Below are 19,601 nucleotides of genomic sequence, written 5' to 3'. Positions count from 1 at the left end.
TGGCTCTTAAAAGTACAAAAAGAAAAATTTTAAGTTTTTAACTGACGTAAAGTATATCTCTATAAAGAACACATTCCAGTTTTCTGATCAAGTCTTACAAGGGTTATATAGTAGGTTCTTTATGTCCTCTAAATTATATACATTGTAACAGATCGTTAGCCCTTTTTGTCTTGGAACCATTGATGTAAGAGTTCTTCAAATATTTTGCTGTAAGTGCAGATGGGATGAAGATCATATATAGAGACATTTAAATATAATGCCACTTAACTCATATTTTCATTCTCTTTGTCTCTACTCCACTCTTTGTATTATTGTTTAGAGCTCTATTAGAGCTTGGTTAATAATATTGTCTCCAACTTGTTAACTCTCATTAACTTTTCTCTCTAATCTGCTGTTTTGCATTTTTGATTATGACAATTAACTTGCATTTCAAAAATGTAATTTACAGTAATCTTTCTTATTTTTTATTCCCTCTTCATTTAATTTAGAGTTACTTGGCATTTTATATCTCAGAATTCCAATCTGTAATCTGAAGGGATTAAATCTATTTGGGTTGTGTCTGTTGACTCTTATTTATAGTTGCTGTTTCTTTTTGTTCCAAAGAATTTGTTCTCTAGAATCTTCTCTCATTCTCTCTCTTTCTTCTCTTCCTCCATTTTCTTTGTTCTTTTCTTTCCTCCCCATCCTTGGAGATTTCATTTTTCTTATGAGCCCAGGAGTGCATTACAGTTTGTTTGTTTATTTTTGAGACAAGTTTCGCTCTTGTCGCCCAGGCTGGTGTGCAGTGGCAGCATCTCAACTCACTGCAACCTTTGCCTCCCAGGTTCAAGCGATTCTCCTGCCTCAGCCTCCTGAGTAGCTGGGATTACAGGTGCCTGCCACCATGCCCAGCTAATTTTTTGTAGTTTTAGTTGAGACAGGTTTTGCATGTTAGGCAAGCTGGTCTCAAACTCCTGACCTCAGGTGATCCACCCACCTTGGCCCCCCAAAGTGCTAGGATTACAGGCCTGAGCCACAGTGCCTGGCCTATAGTTTATTTCTTATATTATATCCATGATTGAGTTGTATGGTGGCAAGAGTTCTTCAAAGTACTATTATCCAATCATAGTCACGGAATGAAAAGTATTCTGCAAACGGTTTCCTCAAGAGAGCATTAGTATGGAGGAGCCTTGGCATGCTACCAACCCATTAGCAAATCTAGTACCATTCGGTGGTCCTTGCTTAATACTGAATCCCTAGGTTCAGCTCCTCTGGTTTTAAAGGAGTCAGAGTTTCAACTCTGGATTCTATTCTGTTATTATTCTTTGCCTAGACAGCAACCTGGCTTACGTTCCCTGCTCGTCTCAACTCCTTCCCTCCTTTCCTCTCTCCCTCCCTTCCTCTCTCCCTTTCTTCTTCCTCCCTGCTTATAGATTTCATTTATTTCTGTATGTGCCTAACAACGCATTACAGTTTTCTTTTGCTGTATTTTATACATGATTAGGTATATGGTGGCAAGAGTCTCTTCAGAATATGTAGTATTCCATCATAGTGGGAAGTGCAAGTATTCTGTTCTGCCAATTACTGTAAACCCAGTCAGGTTTTTTTTTATCTGTGAAAACGGTAATAGGTAGAATAAAATATTTTGTAATTTGGAAGCAGTATTTTGAACATTCAGAATCCATACTCAATCTCAAATATGTTTGAAAGAGTGTGACATAAATTAATAAGTAAATACATACAAGTAAGTTGTGTATATAGAGAAAAATACTGACTAAATACATTTTACATGCAGCAATCATTTCTTTCTCTGGAGAAAAAGAGATTAAACAAATCTGTAGTGCTGTGAATACACTAACAGTGTGTTTTGGGATTTCACAGGTCCAAAGGACTATAGCTAAGCAGATTCAGATGGTGAAACAGATTGGAAAAGGTCGCTATGGGGAAGTTTGGATGGGAAAGTGGCGTGGCGAAAAGGTAGCTGTGAAAGTGTTCTTCACCACAGAGGAAGCCAGCTGGTTCAGAGAGACAGAAATATATCAGACAGTGTTGATGAGGCATGAAAACATTTTGGGTGAGTAAAAGTCTGCGTAGCTATGTTCAGGGTTTCCTAGCTTTCCTTTGTCTTTCTGTTAACATCTGCATATTAACTCATCTGTCTAGACTCGTTGTGAAATGTACTGAAGTTTTCTTCTTGGCATGGGCCCAAGAACATCATAAGTTTCTAATGGGAGACCTCACAGGAGGAATGACTAAGGCCCTTCTGTGAATAAATAATAGGCTGGAAATGGAATACTCTCTCAAATATTTTTTCTTCAGAAATAGGAAATGCAAGTGTAATACCAGAATTTTTAAGGATTTCTTAGGCATTTGAAAGAACATATTTTTGTTTAAATGTTAAGAAATGTAGGAATCTTATCTGCAGGGTTTATTTATATCAGTAGTTTCTACTGAGAATTGATTTTGTTTTCTCAAGTTAGAAATCATCTGTCAGATCATTCAAATAGAGAGAGTAGCTAATCCTTGGGGTATATTCCTTAAATCAATACCCTGTTTTGTAAACAATGTCTTATGCTTAACTATAATCCCATAAAGTGGTTTAAACATCAACTACTTTATGGGCACCAAAAAGGGACCATATCTTCAGATGTAAACTCTTAAGCTTTCTTTACTCCTACATTTTTTTGACGGGGGAGACAAAGTCTCACTCTGTCGCCCAGGCTGCAGGGCAGTGGTGTGATCTCTGCTCACTGTAACATCCACGTCCCAGGTTCAAGCAATTCTCCTGTCTTAGCCTCTTGAGTAGCTGGGATCACAGGCACACACCACCATGCCTGGCTAATTTTTATATTTTTGGTAGAGATGGGATTTCACCATGTTGGCCAGGCTTCCTCGAATTCCTGACCTCAAGTGATCCGCCCGCCTTGGCCTCCCAAAGTGCTGGGATTTACAGGCGTGAGCCACTGTGGCCGGCCTTACTTGTACAATTTTGATTGCTTCTTATTGGTATTAGTAATGTAATATCATCATAGAGGTAATCAGGAAATTGAATGAAATGCTAAACAAAAAATGCCTATGACGAAGAACGATGTCTGAGAATATGAATTATTCCTGATGCTATTCAGAAAAAACTAAACCTTTTAATCTTTTTTTCCTTGTAGGTTTCATTGCTGCAGATATCAAAGGGACAGGGTCCTGGACCCAGTTGTACCTAATCACAGACTATCATGAAAATGGTTCCCTTTATGATTATCTGAAGTCCACCACCCTAGACACTAAATCAATGCTGAAGTTAGCCTACTCTTCTGTCAGTGGCTTATGTCACTTACACACAGAAATCTTTAGTACTCAAGGCAAACCAGCAATTGCCCATCGAGATCTGAAAAGTAAGAACATTCTGGTGAAGAAAAATGGAACTTGCTGTATAGCTGATCTGGGCCTGGCTGTTAAATTTATTAGGTTAGTATCAAAGTGAACAAATACATGTTTTATGACTCTTTTCTATTACTTTTTATAGATTAGTTTGTAATGCAGTAGAGGAATAGCATTAATTTTGACATTTGAGGGGGGCAACCATCAAACATTTTCTTAGCAACACAGCATATTTGGGTCAATTTTGTTGTGTCTATGCTCCTCAGAGATGTTGCTTAGAGACTGTTCACATTAGGTTTACAGCCTTATATAGAAAAGAGGTAGCTAATACCTGGGAATATGTAGTCATAATTCTGCATAACATTTGTGAGTAGGAAAAAGTTTTAGGGCAAATTCACAGGTTATATTTGGATAAAGACAATTTTAATATGTATAGGAAAGATAACTTGCATAGGTGTTTTATGAGAAATGTTAGAAACTAATAAAACACAGCTGTTGTTCAGTATTATTATCCCGTACCTGAAACAGTGAATTTAACATCTGTGCACATAAACCAGAGCATGTTGTAAAACAGTGGTTTTCAGACTCCCAGGGCTGCTTGGGTTACATCGGTAGCTTCTGCACAGTAGGGAGGGGAGATGATAGTTGGGACTCTATTTTGCTCACTCTCACTTTAATCAGAGCAGCTCCTTCTATCTCATAGATGATTTAATTAGAAGAAATAGTTTATCTGTTTGTAAAACAAAAGAAACAAAATGAGCTTGCAAACCCTGGCATAGAGAAATCATCGAATAACTACCTTTTAAAGAACTCAGTTTAGGCTTAGCCATTAAGAAATTTTGGGATCATCTTGTGGATTTTTCTAAGGAAGACTCTTTTATACATGGAGAAGAGCACAAAGAAAAAGCCATGGAGATGATTAAAAGTTTGGAAAGTAAAACTCACAAGAAAAGACTAATGGATTGGTATTTTTGGCCAGAAATAAGAGAGAGCTGAGGTGTGATTTAATAACATACCCGAAATATATAAAGGTCTTCACCATTTAAATGATGGGAAATTGAAGTTCTTAATTTTTAAAAACAAAGCAAGAGAAAATGATTTGGGCTATAGTTTTAAGTCAGAAATATGAACCTCCTGCCAATAAAGATTATTAAATTCTTTCTTCCTTCTGATTTTTTTCTGTGACCTACAACCCTTTTCAAGTCTTCCTATAAAAAATAATTCCCACAAGGCTTCTCAAATTACCAACCTCCCTCTCCTTCTCTCTCGTGTTAGATTTCTCCCATGAGTTCCAAAGGATCATCTGCTTTCAAAACCCAGTTATTTGTAATAGTCTTATAATTTGGTTTCTGTTCCATTCTCTGTGGACCCTGCTTTATTCAGATACACCACTGCATTTGGTCACTGGAGGCCTTCTCTGTTGCCATCACTGTGTCCACAGTGTCCAGACCTTGCTTCCTCTACTTTTCTTGGTGTGCCTTTATATTCCACCTTTCCTTTTCCCTCTCACCACTGGCTCTGCTCTCTTTTACCTTTTATGTATTTTCTCACTGCTAGATTTCCTGCTTATCTGCACTTGCTTCCTAGTTCCCAGTTTTAACATTAGGTATCTCACATCATCTTTTGGTCCCTAACTTTTGGTTTGCTCAAGTGAGTGAATTTTCTCTCCATAATAGTCCCATTTGTACGGGGCCAGTGTGAGCCTTCTGTACCATTCTTCTAGATTCTGGGGTGAAGTGTTTTGAGTTACTGTCTCATTGTCTCTCCTATTCCCAGTCTTTTGTACATGCTGCCACGAGATTTATTTTCTTGAAGCCTAATTTTGGGCATCAAAATAATTTCAGTTTCTGGTGGCTTTGTATTAAAATGTAGTTAAGATTTCTTTGTGCAGTTGGCTCTTTCTTTTCTGATCCTGGGGTCTTCTTGAGCCCTATTTCCACCACACTCCTTACCTTTGGCAAGATTTATTCTGAAGACTTTATACTTCTCATACCAGCAGGTGTTTATAACATGTTTTTATCATTGCCTGAACACCCACAACCCTTCTCTATCTAGATAACTAGTCATCTTCACAGTTTCTTCCTTTGAGACACCCTCTTTTTTATTTTCATTTTTTAGACAGTCTTGCTCTGTCACCCAGACTGGAGTGCAGTGGCACCATCACAGCTCACCTGGAAGCCTTGACCTACCGGCCCAAGCAGTCCTCTCACCATAGCCTCCTGAGTAGGGATTTCAGGCAAATGCCTTCATGACTGGCTAAATTTTTTTTTTATATAAATGGGATCTTACTGTGTTGCCCAGGCTGGTTTCAAACTCCTGGACTTAAGTGATCCTTCTCCATCAGCCTCCACAAATGCTGGGATTATATGCATGAGCCACCATGCCTGGGCCACCTGCTGTTTTTATTCTCTGTTCTCATATCTTCTAAGGTAACTCTGTACTTGTTATGAGATTTCTTGCCTATTGTATAGTGATCATTGACTACTTACTGTCACTCTCAATGGAAAGTAAGTCCCTTGAAAGTAAATAACATGCATTTTCAGGTTTGCATTTCTAGTGCCTTTCCCTGGTACTCATTACTTAATTTTGATAGATAAATGATTCCATATGGAACACAGGATGAAGAAAAAAGCACTTTTTTCCTAGCACCAGAGATCCTACACATTCTGGATGAAATCCACCTTTCTAATCATATATTCTACAAACTCTCCAATTTGTATGCTTTCATTTGCAAAACTGAGCTACTTGCATTTCTCCTTATATACTCCATGCTTGCTGTTGCTTTGTTTTTGATTGCACAGTCCCTAGCTGGGAAAGTGCATTTTTCCATGTTTCTTTATGCAATCTCAAAATCACCTCTAAGTCACTTGATTCATCTTCCAGCTGAGAATAATGACAGCATCTTCTGTACCACACTGTTGTAATTTCCCGGTCCTTGTCTGCTTGCTATTGTAATTATTTTGGGACATGCCTCATCTCTCAAGAGGGCATCTTGAGAGCAGAATTCATGCCAACTTAATTCATATATTTCCCATTTAACATGACATAGTGAGTTACCCATTATAGGCATTCTAACATTGTTGTGAATCAATAAATGTAGGCAATAGCAAAGTAATTGAGACTCATCTCTTTTATAGACCATAAAATAAAAAAGGAAAGTGAGTATCTATTATATTGTAGAAACTTAGTTCTGCTTAATGGAAGGAGAATAGACTGAATGACCTCTCCAATTTCATGCAAACCCTGATTCTAGGAAGTGGAGGGGACTATTTTAAGGGATCATTCAGAGATCTATTTAGCATATACTGACTAGTTCATCAAGAGATGAAAGAGGTGAACAGATGGAGATCATGGCTCTGATGTTAGCTGTGTGGACTCATGGCCACAGCCTAGCTGTGTGGGGTCGTTTACCTTTCTGGGCTTCAGTGTCATCTTCTATTACATGCAGGTTGCATTTGATCATTTCAGAGGTGCTTTTTCTAGTTTTATTTTTCTATGTTTCAAAGTTCGCTCTTCTCAGTTTTTGAGTCTAATTTTTAAAACTTGCTTTATGTGTTTCTTTAGTTTCTACTCTTTTTTCGCTGTCTTGTATTGTATTTGTGCACATATGGATGGATATTTAGAATTGAATTACAAGTGGAGTCACATCTAACCCTGTGCTGAATTCTCAGACTTCATAGGAGAACTTCCTGTGAGACCTTACCCTGGTCTCTGTGTAGTGCTAAGTGTTCTCTTAGGCTTTTCAGTCATTTCTGAAAGGCTCCCAGGGAGGTTGAGAACCACAGAGTGGGAGCAGATGGTGCCTTAGAGATTTCCTGCTCATATAAATTTTAAAATCTTCTATTGGTTTCTTCATGTATTCTCTTGAAAATGATGTAAGTGCTGATGCATTTCCGGCTCAGCAGAAATTTAATCCAGGCAATGTGTTGGCGGACATCACCATTACCCTGAGTCTCTACTGGGAGGAGAAAGCAATGACACATGAAATGCCTTGAAGAAACCTATAGAGCTTTTCACTTTTCACTCTGAAGAATTCAGCAACCCTGTGATACTTCAGTATCAGAATAAAAGGTTTTCATATGGGAAAAATAAATCCTGGCTTAGGGCTCTCAGGTATTAAATTTAAATAGAAAACCTGCAATGAAGACTAGTCCTTTGCACTGATGTCCAGTGGGACATCAGTGATCAAGTTGATTGTCAAATTAGCCAAGTGTAAAAGAGATAGGGCAGCTTAGCTCAGAGGGTTCTGAATTTCTTGAGTCTTGCTGGTATGATTCCTTTTAGCACTGCTTTTAAAAAGTGATGTGGCTGAATGACTCACTGAGGTCATAAAACTACACTCATTTGTGATATAGTGAACACTCCCAGTCAAGGCTTCTGCAGCCATAGCCACCCTATGTTGAAGGCTTTTTAGTTCTAAAGTTCTGTTTCTAAGATACCCTGAGATTTCTTGGGATTTTATTATAGCAGCATTGAATCTTGATGAAAGTTACTGCAGAAAATGTCCCTTGTTGGTGAACATCTGCCAGGTAGAGCTCAATTCTACAAGTCAGTTTCTCAGCTATCTCCAGGATGCCACAGGAAACACACAGCAATGTGCACAGCTCCTTCTTCCACAGACTTCTGAGAATCTTCCATGTTTTTGGGGGAATCAAAACCATCTTACTGAGAGACGATTTAACATCCTGTGTAGTATATGTAGTGTTTAGTTAATTGCAGACATCACTTATAAGCCACAAGCAAACCCACGGCCTCCCTCACATGTCTCTCATGCCTCCTTTTTCAGGCATTCTTTTTTTAAAATATATATTTTATTGCACTTTAGGTTCTGGGGTACACATGAAGAACATGCAGGATCGTTGCATAGGTACACACATGGCAAAGTGGTTTGCTGCCTCCATCCCCATCACCTATAACTGGCATTTCTCCTCATGTTATCCCTCCCCAATTCGCTACCCCCCACTGTCCCTCCCCTAGTTCCCACCAACAGACCCCAGTGTGTGATGCTCCCCTCCTTGTGTCCATGTGTTCTCATTGTTCAGTTCCCACCTATGAATGAGAACATGCAGTGTTTAATTTTCTGTTCTTGTGTCAGTTTGCTGAGAATGATGGTTTCCAGGTTCATCCATGTCCCTACAAAGGACATGAACTCATTGTTTTTTCTGGCTGCATAGTATTCCATGGTGTATATGTGCCACATTTTCCTTGTCCAGTCTGTCATCGATGGACATTTGGGTTAGTTCTAGGTCTTTGCTATTGTAAACAGTGCCGTAGTGAACATAGGTGTACGTGTGTCTTTATAGTAGAATGATTTATAATCCTTTGGGTATATACTGAGTAATGAGATTGCTGGGTCAAATGGAATTTCTATTTCTAGGTCCTTGAGGAATTGCCACACTGTCTTCCACAATGGTTGAAGTAATTTACTCTCCCACCAACAGTGTAAAAATGTTCCTATTTCTCCACATCCTCTCCAGCATCTGTTATCTCCTGATTTTTTAATGATCGCTATTCTAACTGGCGTTTTTTATGCATTCTTTAAAGTACAGTTCTTATTTCTTAGGCAGCCTTTCAGATGTTTTAAAGTGTACAATGTTTTCTTCTCTTGTCTTTCTCCTGTCTTACCTTTTTTCTCTCCCTTCTACCTCTCTCTCTCTCCCTTTCCTCTCTCTGTTTGAGGCATCAACAACATCCAGCAGGAGGACCACCCGCATGTGCCCAAAGGCTCAATGAGGTAGAGCCGCCTTGTAGGAGCTAGCAGCTCTGCCCCTGCGCTCGCCTCTCATTGCCACAACGGCTGTGCTTAGGACTTTCATGAAACTCTTACTTCAGTTTATGGTACAGTGGGGAAGGCGCCCTGTGTTCAGTCAAGTAGTTGGGACTCTTGTTTTTTTCACATAACACGTTTAGCCAGAATTTCTAGCTAATCTAGTATTTAGGTTTATAATTAGGAAGCTTAATTAACATGAAAAACATTTAGTATATATTATGAGGCTAAAGAGATACTATATTTTTTAAAACTCCCCTTATTCCTTACCATCAAAACAAAAATCTTTTGCCTCCCCTCATCTAATGCATGGTGGTCAAGAGGTTAAGGCATGCACTGTTCCCTGAGTCCACTGGGGTGCTCATGTTTCACCCTCCAGCCCGCTCAGGATCGCAGCTGAAGGCTCCACTTTCAGCCTTTCTGCACTCACAGGCAGCCCCATGGCTTCCCTCCCACAGTCACACCAGCACCTACAGTGCACACACGCCATCCCGGCAGCAGTGCTGTATTAAGGGCACGGTGGGAGCAGCACGCCAGGCACAGGCAGTAAGGGAGTAAGTATACTGTCTGTAGATAATAAAATTGATTAAAATCCTACTTTTATTGTCACCATGTACTGCAGTTCTTAAACCAAGCCAGTGGTTAAAATATGTCTCCCAGCAGGGTGAGTGGCTCCCATCATCCCCTCCTTGGAATGTCCTTACCTGGCACCTTCAGAGGAGAAGAGGAAAACCTTAGTTTTGTGTGTCTTTTAATTTTCTTGTCTCTCTCTCTGTCTCAAAGTCTTTTCTTTTGCTCCCCTTTCCTACCCTCAAAACTGTGGCCTTCAGAACTCTCCCTTAATTTGTGTCTTCCTGGGGTACAAGAGCCACTTGGAGTGTCCATATACTTCTGAAGCCTTTTGATTATTAATGTAGAACTCATACTCCACCACGCTGGCATTTTCTGTATCATACTACTGTCATTCAAGTGACCTTGGTCAGAAATATGAAGTTGTTTTTCTGGCTTCTTCATATAATCCTAGCTGAGAGCAGCCATGCATTTTGAGATCCAGATAAATGCAGGTATTAACCTCATTCCTCACTGGTACAGTAGGGCATTCAGCATTATTCACTGCTTATCTGGGAATTTGAAGGAGTTGTTTTCCCCTTTGCATATCAACTGATGACTCCCGTATATGTTGTGCCTTTTCCACATGATATAGTTGCTGGATCCTCATTTCCTAAATATGAACAGCTCAGGTTTGAAAATGTTTTTACTGGAGATTGTGATGGAAGTTAGTGCACAAAATTTAGTCCACCTGGACATTTCTCCCATTTTTTTTCTTTTTTACCCCTGTGGGGCTTAATGCCTTATCATAACCCTAGGCTAGAAGGACAGAACACTCCTTCTCCCTCACTGACTTCCCCTTTACCCGCACCCTCTCAAGTTACTGTTAATTTCTTACTCAGAAAATTGTAGACATTTAAATTTTATCCTGTTCCAGCCCCACTGCCCCTAAATGTTTATTGTTTTTTATGAGATGAGACCTCACTCTGTTGCCCAGGCTAGAGTGCAGTGGTGTGATCTTGGCTCACTGCAACCTCTGCCTCCTGGGCTCAAGTGATCCTCCTGCTTTAGCCTCACAAGTAGCTGCGATTACAGGCATGCGCCACCACACCCAGAACATTTTTGTATTTTTAGTAGGGGCAGGGTTTCACCATGTTGCCCAGGCTGGTCTTGAACTCCTGGACTCAAGCAATTCACCTGCCTCCCCAAATGCTGAGATTACAGGTGTGAGACACCACACCAAGCTTTTTTTCCTTTTTTTTAATGCTCATTAAAGCAGGATTTGAAAACAAACCAGCTTTTTTTTCTTGGAGAGGACTTTATCTGACATCCCTTAATTTGTTTTATTTTCTTCAAATTGTGTTTTCATTTCCTTGTAATTCTACTTAAATCTGAATTTCTTTAGTACTCACATTAACAGGGACAAAAGCCATGTTAGATCTAGCAGGAGTATTAATTATTGAAGCATTAAAGGGCAAAATTGTCTACTCTTAAATTCTCTGAACCCTACTCTTTAATAATGAACCCTTTGTGCAAATATTTCCAACCCTTCTCCATGGAAAAGAAGAAGAGAGAACATTTCTTCTGTGGTGAATGTAACACTCTTGTTTTTAGTGGAATATTTTCAGTTCTCCTTCGTAGCAACTCATTTTCTCTGTAATTTTGTCCAGTTTATTTATATCACTTTTGTTCTTCCAGTCTTTATGCCTATAACCTATCCTGTAATCCTTGAAATATACATTTTTCTAGTTCTGGATCCTGCTGGGTTCTTTCAACTTGTACTTAGAAATATATATGTTTATATTTGTGATATGTTATAAGCATACAAAAAAGTATAAAAACGAGATACCCATATAATTTAATATGAACAGATGATAACAATTTGCCTTGTTTTTCTCTGTTTTTATTTTTTTTAAATTATACTTTTAAGTTCTGGGGTACATGTTTGCAGATTGTGCACGTTTGTTACATAGGTATACATGTGCCATGGTGGTTTGCTGCATCCATCCCCCCATCATCTACATTAGGTATTTCTCCTAATGTTAGCCCTCCTTAATCCCCTACCTCCTGCTATCCCTCCCCTAGATCCCCACCCCCAACAGGCCCCAGCATATCATGTTGCCCTCCCTGTGTCCATGTGTTCTCATTGTTCAACACCCACTTATGAGTGAGAACATGTGGTGTTTGATTTTTTGTTCTTGTGTCAGTTTGCTGAGAATGATGGTTTCCAGCTTCATCCATGTCCCTGCAAAGGACATGAACTCATCCTTTTTTATGGCTGCATAGTTTTTCTTTTTAAAAGAAATAAAATGTTGATGATAGCCCTGTTGCAGTCCAGTTCTATTTCATTTCCTTCTATCCCTTCCAGAAGTAAATAGTATCCTGTTTGTATCTCCTCTGTAAGATTCTATGATCTGACTTCATAGATGTGTAGCTACTGCAGTGCATAGGATTGTTGTGTGGGTTTGGAGTTACTGTCTCTGAGTCTACATCCCTTACGCAGTATCCATCTTTTCTTGTCAACCTTGTTTCTTCCCTCCATAGCCCTCCATGGACAAGGAGGCTAGAGGAAGCTTGTGCAGAAGGCACCCTGACCTTTTCTGCCTCCTCCTTTCTTCTAGAGTTTTTTGTCTGCTGTACTGTGTCTGTTGTCACGTGTACCACACCATCTGACTCTACTTCCACTCTCTTTTTCTTTCTTTCTTCTTGATACCCCAGTGTTAAATCAGTTTAATTTCTTCTGTTTTTGGCTTTAAGATTAATACACGCTGAATTTTTCTCTGCCATTACTTTGGAACAGGTAAAATGATGTTACTGACAATCCAGGAAAGAAATGTAGTCTAATGACTTTCAATTATAGAAACATGCCTGAGGGAAGAAGGGGCAGAAGGTAATGTCTTGGAGGATCTGACACTTTACAGTCTCAGATATGAATTACCTATAATCTTCATGTTTGTTGTTTAAGTGTAGTGTTAAATGCACTTGACAATAGGTTAATAGTGATCTTTCACAAAATTAGTTTGCTCAACAAAAATCTATTTATTCTTCTAGAAATTGGTAAGATCGCATTTTATACAAACCAGAGATTTTTACATTTCCCTTTACATTATCCATACCAACGTTTATCGTAAAGAAACTTTTTCTTCTTTCATTTAAAGTACATTATTTTCCTGTATGTAAGACACACTGAAAGGGATTGGGGCTGTGCCCTTTGGGGATCTACCAAATGATTATGAAAAGTATTTGTGGCTCAAAAAAGTTTATAGTCTTAAATGGGAAAACAGATTACTTATTCAAATGTTATTAGGGAGGATATTTATTCAGCTACTACTAGGGCAAACATCTAGGGTGGGAGTGGAAGAGGAGGAGAGAGGTGTTTTATTGTTGAACATGCATATGTATTTAAGGGACTATGTAAGGGACTGACTTTTGGCATTTGATGGAGATTCAAAATTTTTGAGTGTATGTTTTTGCAGTGTTTGACAGAAATAATTTAGATACAAACTATGTATAGTCCAACTGTCACAAATTTTTATTCTATTAGGTCACAATTACCTTTCATTTTTCCAATAGATATTTCTACATTACACATTCCATTATCTTTTTCTGACTTCCCAAATCCAAATAAACATTAAGGAGCCAAGATTAAGAATGGAATGGAATTGCCTAAAATCTTTATCAGCTGAGGTCAGATTACACCTTTGGCCTTTCTAAATGCACTTCTGTGTGTGTTGTTTTAAGATTCTTCTTGATTTTCTTTCCTAGTCTGTGTTCTAGAATGTAATTGAGGTCTTTAACCATCTTCTTTTCATCTGCAAACCCTCATGTTTGTTTTCTCTGCATGGGACCCAGGACTTCTTACCTGGGGCCACCACCATCTTCCTCATGATTAAAAATTAAAATTAGAACATGCTGGCAACACATTAGTGAAATCCTTACTCTGTGCTCCCATGAGAGGTATCAGCAGGTGGAGTAGGAGGAGAGAGTGCTTTATAACTGGAAGCAGAGCTTTTGTAGCATCTATTAAATCTGACCCGTTTCCAGTTTACCACTAAGTCTCTTCTCAGCATACTTCCCCCACCACACTGTCATTTATCATTTATACATACAAACAAATGCCAGTTTTCTATTATGCCAGTAAGTGCTGAGAATTAAAATTTTAACCTCTCTTTCCAGTTTTAGAAAAGAGCCCAGAACACTGGGACCTGTATTTGCATATGGCAAGGAATACCAGCTGTTTTGTTTTTAAATTACATTTTAACTTTTTTTTTTAACATCTTAACTTTCATTTAGGAAAACAGGCTAGTTATCATTGCATCTAGAAAACCATGAGGGGCCTAATGAGTACACTGATGACATATCTGCTGAAATAATTTTAAATTAAGAATTTTAGCTGGAAATGTGTTTAAAAGTTTCTAAAATGAAGCTTTATATTTTAGTAAATGTAAAAGTTTTGAGATACACAGAGGGACACCTGTGACACTTAAAATTTTCTCAAATGACAAAAAAAAAACCACCACATATTTCATGTTGGAGAAGTGGTCAAGGTAATGAGATCAAACCCCAAAATTTTTTTGTGTGTGTGGTTTCCTGAAGCCACTAGTGTTTTGCTAAGTTTGGTACTGATTGTCTGTGACAGCAAGATAAGTGTGATATTTGATAAATGAATCTGTTTTCCAGGTTGAGGAGAAATAGCGTGTAAATACTTAGAGTCAATAAAAGGTAATGAAAAGAAAGAGCAAAAAAAGTTCTTGGGAATCAGGAGGTAGAAAGATTTATCCAAGATTTTCCACAAAGTTCAGTGTACTAATGAGTTTCTGTACCTTTTCTGTTTTATAGTATACCTTATTTGGTTATAGTCTGTTCATGTGTCAGACCTAGGGTTTGTTACTTTTCTACCTAGTTCCTTTACTTTCTGGTGAGGTACAGTGCTTAAGTATCTCATATGTACCTAGTACTGTGTTGGCAGGGCTTGTGCACGTCAACTCATTTAATCATCAGTCTAGTCATTCAGCACCCTTAGAACGTGGGCTGGAACTGTGGCTCCAGCTCACTGCACTGAGGAAGTGGTGCCCAAGGGCCAGTCTGCAGGTTGTTGTCCCTCCATCATTAATTTCTTTGCAGTCTATGGGAAGGAATAGTAAATGAGCCATGTTGTAAAATTTTCATAAAACTAAAGATGTTATATTCCATTATTGCTTTCTTGTGTTTTTTCAAAAATTAAATGCTATTTTTGGTTCATGAAGCAATGATAGTAGAAAGATTTTTATATGCCCCACCGTGACAGTGTGGAACAATTGCATGTCTTTGTTGGTTCTCTCCTTCTCCCCTTTTTAACTTGTTTGTGGATCTAAGAGCTTTACAACACCTGGCTTAAAGAATACTGTTCCACACGAAATTGGCATGTGTGCATGCTCATTTTAAGAGTAAAGTTTTTAAAATATGAGCGGAAGGAAGAGGTTTTTTTTAGGCATTTAATAGATATTCAGCAGTTGTTTAGGGTATACATTTGATTTATTGGTAATGCAATTTCAAATGCTGCAGCTTCATTCTGACTGAGTTTCATCTTCATTGGTTTCCTTCTAACTTTTTTTTTAAGAGATGGCATCTCACTGTGTTGCCCAGGCAGGCCTTGAACCCCGAGGCTTAAGCTATCCTCCTACCTCAGCCTCCTGAGTAGCTGGGACTGCAGGCATGCACCACTGCACCAGCTTGCCTGTCATTGGGTTTTAACCTGTAAATCTTTAATATAGCTTTTGGCAAGAAATGTTCTTCAAGAGAATGTTTTTATTCCCTGGAAGGTTTTCCTTTTCCACCTTTCACAAACTAAAGCCGTTTAAAATCACCTTGATTCGTTTTTGATGGTCCCCTTCAGTGCTGATAATGCTTTGCTTGACTTTTCCTTAGTGATACAAATGAAGTTGACATACCACCCAACACTCGAGTTGGCACCAAACGCTACATGCCTCCAGAAGTGTTGGACGAGAGCTTGAACAGAAATCACTTCCAGTCTTACATCATGGCTGACATGTATAGTTTTGGCCTCATCCTTTGGGAGGTTGCTAGGAGATGTGTATCAGGAGGTAAGAAACAGTGCTATCTTTGACAAGCTACTTTTGGAGCTACTGTAAATCCTTTCTGATCAGAAATCAAAGTTACCATACTGTCTATAAGATCTGGTTTTATTTTCCTTTTTCTGCTGAAGCAGTCATAATGCTTCCAGGAAATTATATTTGACATCCTAGAATAATCTTTGCTTCCTTTCTCCACCTGCCACTAGACACACTGTCAGCTTCCCCTTCCTTTTCAAGCATCACTGTTTTCTGCTCAGTGTATTGTCTCATTTCTCTCTTGGGTTCTTCCTCCAGCAGTTGCTCCATCAAATCAAACTCCCTTGTCTATCCCTGCCAGTTTCTTTTCACCTAGCTGCTGGGCCCCATCCCCAACTCCATTCCCTGGGATTTCCTCTGCAGAGATGACAGTAATACATAAATGTGGCGTGGGACACCCATTTCTTACCTTCTCTATTTATTTTTTACAAACCTTCCCCATAAAGAAATTTGAAAACATCAATTTTATATCAAAAAGAAATTAAAGTATCAGTGCACTGTTATTGTTTATGATAATTTTTCTACAAACATAAGGATTCCCTAGTAAAACCAATTATAATAAACAAGAAGACATATTTAAATATTCAGAAGTAATGTGGCTTGTACTATTTTGATTGCTGCACAATCTGTCTTCAAGTAAATTCTGACACCTTTTAGGCAAGGCACTGAATCTTCGTCTTTTCCATATCAAGTACTCTGCATATTATTTCAGCATGGTTGTGCTCATTAAAAAGCTTTGATGCTGCTGCTGTTCCTCATAATGGCCAATTTAAATCCGTCCTCATGAAAACATGAGTTTGCTGAAGATTTTGAAAGTGAAGCATGCACTTAACTAGCACTGAGATTTGTTATTGTTCCTGCTATTTATGTGATGCCTTGGATAAGCATCACATGAACTTTTCTTCGTTCAGAGTTCTCTTAAGGATCAAGTGAATTATTGTATCCACTTTTGTGGTTGTGTGGTTTCAATGAATGTAAAGATAATGAGAGCTGCCTCGCACATAATTAGCACTCAGTACATGTTAGCTATTATTACTATTAATAATTTTCATTTTGGTTGGTAGAGCCATAACATCTTTAGGTTTGTGTTTAAATACAAAGAAGAAACAGTTAACCCACATTCACACTTTGATAGAAAGATCATCTTCGGTGGCACAATGCCTTCTAATCATCACTTTGGGAATTCTGAATCTGTTATAAGAAATTTGAAATAGAACCCATTCTCTCATTCTCTCTGAAGTGAGAGAACTATTTTGTCCAAAAGGAAAGTTAATGCAGGAAATTTTCTCTAACCAGATTCTGAGTAAATTTCCTGTTGTAAGTATAAAGAAGTAGTAACCAAAAGATTAACAAATTGTCTGTGCCTTGATTTCATGTCTTATAAAGAGTAGTAAGGCTCGTGTTTGCAGTCCCAGCATTTTGGGAGGCCAAGCAGGGAGGGTCGCTTGAAGCCAGGAGTTGAGGGACTAGCCTGGCAATAAAGTGGGACCTGGTCTGTTTCTCTATTTAAAAAATAAGTAGATGAGCTTTTAAAAAAAATAGTATGTTTATACTTAATTAAGATAGCTTTGTGGAAGCTGAAGGTGTAGCAAACAAGATTATTTTGTTTTCTTGTACATCTAAAATAAACAGGGCTACAAGAAACCTATATTCGAAAGCCTGTGGGCCAAATACAGGAGAAGTTATTCTCAGCTTAAAAACAAGGTAGCTTTATGTAAATAACAGGGTATTAATTTGCATTTGCTTTGCTGGCGCTGTCTTGATTGGGACATGGAGATTTGCTATAATGTTGCCTTATTTTTAGAGATGTTGGAGTCCCTGCTGTGCCCCATACCAACTGAATGGCCTTGGGCAAGTTACTTAACCCCTTAGAGCCAAGTTTCCTCTTCTGAATAGTGTAGAGAATAATGTTATCCATAAACGCATTTGTGAGAATTTAATAAGATAAATTATATAGCATACCTAGTTCCATAATTGGGATATAGCAGGCTTTCAAGAAGTGATTTTGTTTTCTTTTTCCAGAGAGGCAAAGCATACAACATTCTATTTTCTAACATTTTATGAAGATATTAGAAGTTTTTTGGGGGCTTTCTAGTCCAGGCCCCATTGGGTAAAAGAGACACATCAGACGTATGCTTTTCCATCTTTTAAAGGAAAAGAGAGATAGAAAGGTTTGAGGTTTCAAACATAGAATTAAATGGTAGCTAACAGGAAATTTTGAAAATTTTGATTACATGTTATGGAGAAAAGAATAAGACCTATAATTCAACAGTTAGATTTGAATAATTCATAATTTTAAGTGGTGGGCTCTGGCTTTGTCTGCTGTAGTATACACATCTACCCCACCCCATCTATTAGTCCATCCACCAGAGGAAGATATGAGATGGGTTAAAGAGATGTGGGCTTTGCCTTCAAGCTGTTTCCAGGGCCATGGTCCCGAGAATTAGAAGGGTAGAAAGAACTGAAATGAAGCAGAGCACATCCTGCCTGTTAGGCCCTGCACTTTTCTTATCTCATATAGAGTTAAAACACAATGAAAGGAAATATCAATGTAGATAATGCATATGATTAAGCTCTGTGTTCACAGCAGGAGACAGGACAAATGGTGAGTTGGAATGGTCTGAGAAAACTTTTGAACCTTCTGATGGTTGATGATTTTATATGGATTTGAGTTTACAAGAAAAGACAAAACACAGATCCCAGATTTTGGCAGAGTAAGCTCCCAGTGAGTTTAATGATGTGGTATATAATCCGCCAACTTGATGGCATCATCTTTTTCAGGTGAATGAAAAGCAATGACATTCCTATAAAAGATGATTTAGAATAGGGAGTAGGGGTGCTCCAGAAGATTGTTCAGAAGAGCAGCCTCTAATGTAATTATTATGAGGAGTTAATCTGAGAAGGTGAAAAAGAAGAAACTAGAAGCCTACATTTTTAAAGAAGAGGAAAAAGGTAGAAATGAAATACTAGGAACGATAAAATGAAATAGAGTTTAGTGCGCATTTTTATGAAGATGCCATAGACTTGTATTTCTTAACTCTTCTTTTAACAATAAATATTTTTTCTAAGAGTAATGTATTCCTTATTGAAAATTTGGATAAATATAGAAGAAAATCAGATAATCCTTGGAACTAAAAAATGTATAGTTAATATTTTTGGGTGTCTGTATATTTTCTAAATTTTTAATGTGCGAAAACATGTTCCTATAATTAAGCAGAAAAATGTAAATCTGGCATTTTGTTCAAGTAGGATACATTTCCAAATTTATTATGATGTTCATAGTTTCATACTATAGTAATAGAAACAGTCACATGTGCAGTATGAGTTCAGGATTTGTCTTGCAAATTTGCATTGAGATTTAATATAGATTTGTTTTTTAATTAGCTCTTTATAAAATTGGAAATAAGTTTAAGACGCTTGTTTTACTTAGCTCTTGGAAATTAGGAAAAAAAGGCTTAAGGACCTATGATAATATTTTTCATTGGGCTTTGTATTCATTTTTTCTCAATTAGATTAAGCAGCATTTGGGTAAATATTTTCAAGATTTATTTTGCTATTTTTCTGCCTAACCTTGTCTGTAATACTGATGGCACTTTTCTTTTGAGAACAGTTTGTGTGTTAGTCTTTTATTTCTACTTCACAGAAAATAATAACAACATATTTTTAGGTATAGTGGAAGAATACCAGCTTCCTTATCATGACCTAGTGCCCAGCGACCCCTCCTATGAGGACATGAGAGAGATTGTGTGCATCAAGAAGTTACGTCCCTCATTCCCAAACCGGTGGAGCAGTGACGAGGTAAGGCCTGAGGTAACCGTGTGGCT

The 19,601-nt window shown here is 38.1% G+C and overlaps 1 protein-coding gene across 19 annotated transcripts in view; it reads left to right on the top strand.

The window, feature by feature from the left end:
- Positions 1-19,601, top strand: part of BMPR1B (bone morphogenetic protein receptor type 1B) — a 413,639-nt gene that overhangs the window by 388,415 nt on the left and 5,623 nt on the right. For all 19 annotated transcript variants that reach the window (XM_035293292.3, XM_078366787.1, XM_054253133.2 and 16 more), the window contains 4 exons: positions 1,861-2,053; positions 3,141-3,438; positions 15,575-15,750; positions 19,445-19,575. In XM_035293292.3, the coding sequence (XP_035149183.1) occupies positions 1,861-2,053; positions 3,141-3,438; positions 15,575-15,750; positions 19,445-19,575 (798 nt within the window). The remainder of the gene's footprint in view (positions 1-1,860; positions 2,054-3,140; positions 3,439-15,574; positions 15,751-19,444; positions 19,576-19,601) is intronic.

This window comes from Callithrix jacchus, chromosome 3, assembly GCF_049354715.1.
Source record: "Callithrix jacchus isolate 240 chromosome 3, calJac240_pri, whole genome shotgun sequence".
Classification (NCBI taxonomy): domain Eukaryota; kingdom Metazoa; phylum Chordata; class Mammalia; order Primates; family Cebidae; genus Callithrix; species Callithrix jacchus.
Note: the sequence above shows the minus strand (reverse complement) of the source record. Positions and strands in the feature narration are given on the sequence as shown.